This window comes from Pimephales promelas, chromosome 1 (assembly GCF_988280905.1).
Source record: "Pimephales promelas chromosome 1, fPimPro1.hap1.1, whole genome shotgun sequence".
NCBI lineage: Eukaryota > Metazoa > Chordata > Actinopteri > Cypriniformes > Leuciscidae > Pimephales > Pimephales promelas.
Genome location: NC_142769.1, coordinates 39,599,573 through 39,609,648, shown reverse-complemented (window position 1 = coordinate 39,609,648; position 10,076 = coordinate 39,599,573). Strand labels below are relative to the sequence as shown.

Genomic DNA, 10,076 nt, shown 5'->3' with positions numbered 1-10,076 from the left:
GGCGTGGTCACGAATATGTAGCGTTATTTGCATTCAACAAATGGATCGACCTTATAAGTTATGACTGTGGATTGTTTATAATAAACAAGCTATGGGTGTTCAGCAACGGATATGCCAAGACCATCCCATATGTGTGAGGTTCAAAGTTTACTATAGTGTTCGATGTATTGAAATTAATTACAACTGGTATTTAAACAGGCACTCGATGCATTTCAAGCCAAGATAATTCTTCAAGGAGGGGACACAGTAGCAGTATCTCCACAGTAGCAATTTAAGTTACTGCACTATATTGTCAACTAGTGCAACCGTGTGGACAAAAGAGGTATTGTAGGGTCATTATAGGCCTCTGATAATGCTTCATTCCCTAATAAGGACAATGTTGGTGAGGTGGGAAATCACCTAAAACATATATTTCCATTATAATATATATTTATCATATACATATGATACCAAGCATTTTGTAGCGTCTCTGATAATTTGTAATTAGAAAATTGTGCACAAAATTTCTTCAATTTTAATATGAGCATCTAATTGTTTTCCATTTGTTACCATTCTATTTGTTCTTTTTTTATTCCATTTTTTCCAATGATGTAAAAGTAACAAAATATTGAGATGTGTTACCCAGGCTACAGTCAACCCCCAAAGAAACGTATCCTATAAAAAAAAAAATAATAATAATAATAATCCATACCCATTTAAAAGCTTATTAATTTCATTTATGACCAAACAAGGCCATTCCGAGCCAAAAAATAAATAAAAAAATCATCACACATAGTGCCACCATGTTTCATTGTGATCCAATCTTGCATTGTTTTATTGATGCACCTTGCACATAGTCATAGACCACACAAAACACAACTTTCACAACAAAATAGCACAAACAAGGATTCAGAGTTGGCATATGGATTATGGAATTCCATGGTAAAAAGAAATCCTGAGAGTTACAGGCTGGTGCCAAAGGGTAATACATGTTACTCTCAAGATTACAAAGACTCCAAGGAAACAAATAGGCCTACATCAATGATGTAGTTTAAGTTTTGGAGTGCCAGTATTACATGAAACAAAATGATAGAAATGATACAACAATAAATAAAGACACTTACTATTTTTTTTATCCATTGTATAAGCAAATATATCTTAAGACAGTGAAGTCATGTCACAGAACTGTCCTGTTCTACAGCTTATTCAGAATACATTCTCCTTGATGCGATTTAATGTGTAATTATATATATTCCAATATATGTGATTTAAAAAACACGTTTTATATAACTTGTGTGTACAATATTTATGGTGTGACTTTTTAAATAATGTTTTAGGTTGGAAAAAAAGGAAAAGAAAAACAGCATTCACGAAATTCATCAAAGAAAACTGCCATTTATATCAATTACTTGTCATTAACAATAATTTATCTTTACAGCTCTAGGTAACTAAATACCTTTTCAACATGAGGAAGCATGTGGAGAGAGCTTGACCCTTAACCCCAAACCCTATGTCGTCATTTCCCCAAGACTCAACGGCTAATGCCCAGTGTTGCTGAGAGGGAAAGAAAAGAATGAAGAAGAGAGGGAGGGAGGAAAGGAGAAGGAGATAAAGAAAGGGAGAGTAGAGCGCGGAAATTTCGTCCCCGCTTCTTGGCGCGAATCTGGCTGGAAAAAAATAAAAGCGAACAGCCGTCGCTAGTTCCTATATCTAGAGTGTTTTTCAATCTGCCAACCCTGCGAGCTCCTGTATTATATCAGACTAGCTCGCTCGTTAGCATTTTTAACATTCTTTACCTCAGACCACATCTCATCTTCTGATCTCTAACTTCTTTAAAGCATTTTAGAGTGCAATAGTCGCGTCAAGGTGGTCGTATAAAATCTGCACAATGGGGGTGAGTTTGTATGTCCATGTTGTATGTTGTTAGCTTTGCTCTTTCTTGGGTTTTGATAAATGTGTGCGGCAATTTGAACAAAGACTGATGGAAGCAAATCATGATCCCGGAAAGAGTGTAACGTTATGTGAATGCATGTGCGTTGGGTGTGTGTGCTGGAGGTAAAAACCTGGAGCTCATGAATAACGAGGGGGTGGTGGTAAAAAAAAAAAAAAGAAAATTGGTGGTTTAACGTTAAAGATGTTCAGGTCCCGAATAGATTCTTGTAGTGTCCATCTAAGTACACAAATGTCCACCTCAAATGGTATCTGGTTCATTTAAGGTGCCTCGTCGACTGCGCCATTTCTTTAACACTAAGCACAATAACACTGATACATATATTACGGCAAACTGTTGCTGTTTTCATTAAACTGCCTGTTATCAGTTTACAACAGTCGATGCATCAAAGTCATGGGAGGAGCTGCTCATATATGGTGTGTTTGAGCTCCATAGTACAGGCTTTTAAATCGCTTGATGCCAGCAGCCACTGCGAGATCAAACCTTTCACGTAAGCGCCAGTGCTCAGTCAGTCGGGTTGGAATTATACATTTATCTGGCAATAGTGAACTTTATGTACTGAGCCCTCCATTGTCAAGCCCTTAGAAAACTATTATTAACCACGTTCATATCCACGTGCTTTGTGTTCTCAGCACCTGTTTCCTGCTTCTCTTGCCATTACTGTACCTTAAGCTGAAGAAAACCCTGCTTTCTGCTCCCCGAGCTAGATAGCCTACTATTCTTGATAATATAGTTTTTTTTTTTTTTTAAAACCTGACATTTACGGAAATACCACTATCCTATGTACACAAATGGGTCACTAACCACTATGAAGTAACATAGATGGAAACAAATGCAATTTGTTAGTGATGAATGTATATTGACCTAGATAATTATTTGTACAATATTTTTTTTACAACAGCTTTTGTGCAATAAGTATTTTTAAAGCTAAAATAAACTAAAACATTGAGTAAATTGCCAGCTAATATGATTTATTAATTGGTAATTATAGTAAAATAAGCATTTAATTCCACTTTTTTGTGACAAGTTCAAAAGAACATTTTGAGAGCATCTCAATGGAGTCATCTGACCGTCTTTTCAAAATGTACTTGATTTGATGATGCTTTTAGTCTTCATTTAATATCAGATTGTTAAGTTTTTCCAAAAGCCTACAAGTTCCGGACAAAAGATACAAGATTATCAAATGTCTCGTGTTTTGGGTCAAGATACATTTTTCCATACTGTGCTTTATACAATAGTTTTTCTAAGCAGCTTCAACGTAATAAACAGGAAAATAATAGTCTTAAAGGGATAGTTCACCCAAAAATGATAATTCTGTCATTGATTATTCACCCTCATGTCTTTCCAAACCCGTAAGACTTTTGTTCATCAGCACACAAATGATCTTTTTTGATTAAATCTGAGAGTTTCTGTTCCTTCGCTGACAGTTACACACCAATTTTACACTTCATAAAGGTTCATAAAAAGATCGTAAAGCTAATCCACATGAATTGAGCTGTTTAGCCTGAATTTTCTTAAGAGACTCGGTCGCTTTATATATGATGAACCGATTGAATTTAGGCTTTTATTCACATAAATATTCATCAAACCACGCATCAGTTGTGGTAAACGGAAGCTCAGTCATGTTTTGCTTGATGTTTGAGAACTGATGAGGTTAATTTTCTCGTTACGCAGCTTTCCCCAGGTTTGTTCTCGCGTGTCAAGCAGGTTCAGATGAGCTTCTTTGCTGATCAATGTTTATATGTGAACAAAAGACTTAATTTATCTGTTCATCATATAAAGCATTCAATTCTCTTCAGGACTAAACTGCTCAATTCATATATGGATTAGTTTTACAAACTCTTTATGAACTTTTTGAAACATCAGAGTGTCAGTTTTTTTTATATAACAAAGATCTTCGTTTTGTCTTCTGAATGTGAACAAAAGTCTTACTGGTTTGGGACAACATGAGGTAGAGTAATTAATGGCAGAATTTTTATTTTTGGCCGAACCATGTCTTTAATGTTGCAAAAGCAATCAATTATGAAATGATTTAGAGTTCAGCTGTAAAGCAGCTCTACAGAAAACAATAGTGCCGTTATTCGTCTTAATTTAAACCAGTTTTGATTCAGTTCATTTCAGAACTCACTATGTTTATTTATATTATTCCAACCATCAACCACCCTGCTCTCTAGAGTCGAAATAGTTAAAAACCTTATCATATGTTTGTTTATGTTTGCTCTGTAATATAAAGTATACATTTTTCAGATGGTTTTGTTCAGTTTTTATCTGAGGGTGGTGTTTGACAGTATGTCTTTCCGTTACCATTTAGAGAAAATCAAACAGAGCAAAGGAGAAAAAGCAGAGAAGACTTGAAGAACGGGCAGCTATGGATGCAGTGTGTGCTAAGGTGGAAGCAGCCAATAAGGTATGACTAATGTGGACCTGTCTTAAAATTGTGTATGTAATGTTTGTTTAGGCTCTTGCAATAGAGAAATATTGATGCAATGTGTGTCCCTTTTTTTAACAGCTTGAAGATCCTCTGTCTGCCATGCCAGTGTTCAAAAAGTATGACAGAAATGGGTATGTTTGTCTTTGTTTTCCCCTTTACCAGATGTGTCTGCCTGTAAACTGGTAAACTAAAATCATTAAATTTTTTATGCTATACTAATATTGTGAATGTCTGAATCGGTCATAGGCTAAACCTGGTGATTGAGTGTAAACGGGTAGCTGCATTGAGTCCAGATACAGTGGAGTGGGCCTATGAGTTGACTAGAGCCAACATGCAGACGCTGTAGGTATTGAGCAAGTCAACATGTGGGGTAATCCAACATCCCATATTGTTACTGCCTTTGAAGTGTATGCTGAAGTGAAAATTTTTAGTGTCTGGAGCTTTCCCGTATAGCTTCTTAATGAGTGAATGCCTGTTAGCATTTCAGTTTTGTGAGAAATGTCCCTTTGAACAAGTATCTAAACTGTTGTGCATGTGTTGCTTCTGCAAAATGTCAATTGTTGTTCCATTGTTTTGGCAGATATGAACAGAGTGAGTGGGGATGGAAGGAGAGAGAGAAAAGGGAGGAGATGAAGGACGAGAGAGCATGGTATCTCCTGGCCTTTGATGCTGACTCCACGCCTTTAGCATTTTCCCACTTTCGATTTGACGTGGAGTGTGGAGATGAGGTTTTATATTGGTAATGTTGCTTTAATTATTACTAGGGCTGGGGCAAACGATTATTAACTAAACGATTAGTTGGGCGATTATTTTATCGATTAGTCGAGTAATTGGATGACTAATATAAAGAATATTTTGATTAATAAAAAACATAATGTTTCTCAAATACAATACTAGTGTACTGAATCATGATACTATAAGCTGGCTAACGTTAGTCCAATGTTATGTATTTGAACACCGTCATTATAACACTACAACCGCCACAACCATGTAATTAAAATAATTTGTCACTGTTTTCACAAATTTGCACTTTCAAGGCCCCAAAACGCTGTTGTCATGTAAATAAATGACCAAAACGCACAAAGTTTTCTGTTTTTAGTTGAAAACGGTGTTGTGTAAACGGCCCCTCAGAATGCACAATTTTGGTTATTAGCTGATATAGGTGGGATGATTTATTTATATTTTGTTTCTTAATCAATATTTGACATTTAATTGTTAAATTCCCCAATTTTTACATTTAGATAATCTTTGCCATCATCTAAAGCCTAAAGCCGCGTTTCCACCGAAATTACCCGGAACAATTTGTCCCAGGAACTTTTTTTCCCCCCAGACCTGTTGCTGTCTGTGTGGAGTCAGCCAATCACCGCAGTCTAAAGTACCGTAAAGATTAGGCAAATTAGTCCAGTGACGCAGGATTGTGCTCTACTTTACAGTTTCCACTGGATTTCGTGCTCTGAATTTAAGCTTAAGAAAGCTTGAACCTCGTCATCGTTCCATCTGTCTTATTTTTTTAAACTCCATTGTTGATTCAAATAGCAAACAAACTGTTACTGCATGCACCGCAACAGATGGTGGTTGAAATATAATGCTGTCTGGAGACAACCAATCAAAATGCGGCATGAATTCAACCAATCAGCATGATCAGCGCCCAAGTCCCTCCCACGAAATTCCTTTCACAAGCAGGGACTTATATTAAGGGAAATATTTACCCGGAAATTCATTTAGACCCTGGTTCCTGCGGTGGAAACAGAGTACCACCCCAAAGTTCCTAGTTCCTGTGTTGGAAACGCGGCTTGTAACATGGAAAACCTACTAACTTAGGCCGTGTTTACACCTTTTTATTACACCCAGTATTAAAATGCGTTTCGGTCGATTGGATCACAAATGACGAGAGAGACGTATTTCCGTTTACACCTGGTGTTTTAATCTCCTTTGTCCACTTTCAACCATGTCTGTCCTGATTTCTTCAAAGGGAGAGGTGTATGGGTGGTTTTCAGATCTTTCGATCCAATGGACAAAATTCATTATCTGAGCCCTCCCTAGCTCTACAGCGCCCCCCAAATCTCCAATGTAAATCTGGTGAAAAGTGGAACTGCAGTGTGCTGTTATTGAGATTTCAAGCTGCCCCGCTTATTTTCATGTTGGCTTACAAAAATCTTGCTCGAGACCAAGACGCCATCAGTCAGCTTCAGCGATGCGTCTGCATCAGGTTATTAGCTAGTTGGCGTGTCTGTTCATCCTATGTGAAGTAGCGTATCAAATTAATGAAAGTATAAACCCTTTAGTTTATACTTGCTCATGTGAATATCACTTATACACAGCAGTTCTGATGTTTGTTCTGAGAATAGACATGACTTTGTTTTCCTCATTGGAACCTTGCAATATTTTAAAATGATATTCTGACACAATAAATACTACATTAAAGCAATTCTAATATGGCATTCTATGCATTTGTTTTGGGTACTAAAGTCTGTCAATATTTATTAGAGCGCCACCCTCAGGCTGAATAACGCAAGGACATTCAAATTCAGCTAAAAGTGTGTCTGATATGTTCAGTGATTAGGAAATAAAGCTTATAAAATGTTTATCATAAACAAGCGCTTAGACCCTGAATCTGCCCTACCTAAATTTACGGCCTGGAACCGCTACTTTAGACCTTGTTTACACCTGTATTTAGCATTGTCCACTTGTGATTGGATTGATGAAAACGTTTCTTAATGCCAAGGACAAACACTAATTTAATAAAAATTGGAGAAAATCTAAAAAAAATTAATGTCAATTTTCCCGACATTATAGTGCTATGCCAAAATTAACACGATTGATTAATATTTATTTATTTATACATTTTAGACAAAATAGGATGGAATTTATCAGTTATTGTCCTTAACATGAAAACAATTATCAGCTTATTGATGTATTGTCTATGTCTGTCTGTCCATTTATCATTGCACATATTGTTTGTGTGAGTGTGTGGGAAGGCTCGCTTGTTATTTTTGCATCGTGTGACTTCACTGATTCACTACATTATAAGACGCATGACCTTAGAGGTTGCTGTATGTATCTGACTGATTTTGAATGTTTTCTCAGTTATGAAGTCCAATTGGAGAGTAAAGTCAGACGGAAAGGCCTGGGGAAATTTCTCATCCAAATCCTTCAGCTTATCGCAAACAGGTACCACACCAAACACAGCACTCCAAGAATATATTCCTGTGTGGCACTTTTTCCAAAACTCATAATTCGCTCTCTTTCCTCAGCACGCAAATGAAAAAGGTCATGCTGACTGTATTTAAACACAATCATGGGGCTTACCAGTTCTTTAGGGAGGCTTTACAGTAAGTCCTGTCCTTCTTGGACTAATACACATTCAATACATATGAAATTCCTGTTCCTCCTCTGAATGCAGATTTTTATACAGGCCTTTGTGATAGACCAAACACTAGATGATAGCAGTTACCATAGCAACAAGTGCCTAGTTGACTACTGAACAAATCTGCATTGCTTATTCAGTGTTAAAATATGAATTCTCCAATGGCTGCCCTCTTCCTTTCAGATTTGAGATTGACGAAACATCACCCAGTATGTCCGGTTGCTGTGGAGAAGATTGCTCCTATGAGATTCTGAGCCGGAGAACAAAATATGGCGACGTGTCGGGGCATGCGCATGGGGGCGGCCACTGTGGAGGCTGCTGCCATTAAGAGCAAGCCGCCTTGGGTTCTTTCAGAGCTTCCTCATCCTCATTCCCTACATGCCACCACCCACAATCCCCTCTTAGAAAACCCTTAAAACAGACTCTCCTGCCCATATTCATCAATGAAACCCCCTCTATGCTTGCTCTTGGTTTTTAACTTAAAAAAAGCTCATCCAGCATTCCACGTAATAAGCGATAGTATGCTATTCTCAGTTACATAAAGGTTTGAATGACAGAAAATGGCAGTAAAAGCCACTGTGAGCCAAATGTGGCTTCTCTCACCTCAGGTATCAGCATGGTGAGGGTCATCCGAAAAAGAAAAAAAAAGCCTGCTTTTTTTTGTTGTTTTTTCAGAAAGTTCCCTTCACTCATCTTCTGTCGAGTGAATGCAGGTGTTGGTCACAGTGGTTATTACAGCCATTTTACTCTACCACTTTTCAGGGTAAATGTATTTTAACTAAAAGCTGAAGTTTGCTTCTCACTTCAAGAATATGAAAACTACAGTCTGTACTGTTTATAATTTGTAATCACTTAGACTGTCTCAGGTCATTCAACAAAATGTTTTATAACAGCTATATTAGGGAACTAATGGATGAGGATTATGTTGATGTTTAATTTGATAAAGAGGTTGGCATGTTAGCTATGGTAGATGTATTCTTTCATTTTACTTTTTTTATCAAAACATTCTTTTATCATGTCATTACTGTATATTTCCATTTTTTCCTTCACTGTATATAATCTGTTTACCATGTACATTTTATTTGCCTTCAAAAACATTGGAAAACGATATACAACACTTAAACAGTTTGAGAGATGAGTGTTACTGTCTTGTGCTCTCCAGCTTTGTTATGCGTTTGATTTGTATGCAACAAATAAAGGAATCTTGTTTGACTTCTTGATATTTAGTGGACTGATTTGTTTTTACTGTGTTTCAAATGTATCTTGAAAAAGCTGTGCTTAACTTTGATTTTAGTTTAGACATTGATAACCAAATCCCTCACCCTCAGTTTTATTGAGAAAGGTTGCTTTGTTTGAGTTATTTGAACTTCATGTGAGAAATGCATCCTCCTCAAGTTTATTTTAAGGAATGACTATTTCAAATTTTACATTAGAAATTGAAATATATGTAACTGATTTAAAAAAAATACTCTTACCATTTCAAAAGTTTGGGGTTGATTTTTTTTATAATGCTACGGAATTCTATATTTTAATTATTTAATTTTAAAAAGCAATTTATATTTTAAAAAAAAGCAATTTATTTCTGTGATGGCAAAGCTGACTTTTTAGCAGCCTTTTTTTGTCACGTGAATCATGATTTTTCTAATGATTTTGGTGCTCAATTAACATTTAATTTATCAATAATAATAAAAAACAGTTGTGCTGCTTAACAATTTCATGTTCAAGATTCTTTGAATAATGATTTATGAATTCAAAAATTCAAAAGATCACCATTTATTGGAAAAGGAATTTGAATTACAGTCTTTCTTGTCACTTTTGATCAGTACATTCTTACTGAATAAAAGGATTAATTTCTTTTAATTTATAAACTAATTCATTTATAATATAGATTGAGTTGGAAAAATATACATACTTATTTCATAATAATGAAATGTAATTGTTTGGGAAACAATATGGGATAATTCAGACAGCACAACACAACCTTAAGATCGACATAAAAGATGTATGTATTCTTTCTGCCTGAATAAGCAACAAATGCTCATTTGAACGCTGTTGGAAGAAATTAAGAGTATTTTATTATTAAATAAAAATTTAATCAGCTAATTCAGACCCTTGGATATCTTTTAATCACTACAATGCCATTTCAAAATCAGTATATTTATGGTGGATGTGCTAATGATGAAATGCACTTTGTGTTTTAAAGGTTTTACATTTTCTTTAACAATTGGTCATAATACAAAAAAGTTAAACAATCTGCTATTTCACTCATTGGAATTTTTCGTATTAAATAGTTAAATGTTTAACGTTTTTTTAAACAAAAGTTAGAGGGCGGAACTATGGTTTGTTTC

At 35.7% G+C, this 10,076-nt stretch overlaps 1 protein-coding gene across 1 annotated transcript; it reads left to right on the top strand.

Moving 5' to 3' along the window:
• The first annotated feature begins 1,502 nt into the window (after positions 1-1,502).
• Positions 1,503-8,322, top strand: naa40 (N-alpha-acetyltransferase 40, NatD catalytic subunit). The gene is made up of 8 exons (XM_039660042.2): positions 1,503-1,873; positions 4,242-4,337; positions 4,440-4,492; positions 4,608-4,703; positions 4,942-5,100; positions 7,449-7,532; positions 7,616-7,693; positions 7,912-8,322. The coding sequence occupies exons 1-8, from the start codon at positions 1,868-1,870 to the stop codon at positions 8,054-8,056; spliced, it is 717 nt and encodes a 238-aa protein (XP_039515976.1). The 5' UTR covers positions 1,503-1,867; the 3' UTR covers positions 8,057-8,322.
• Positions 8,323-10,076: the final 1,754 nt, after the last annotated feature.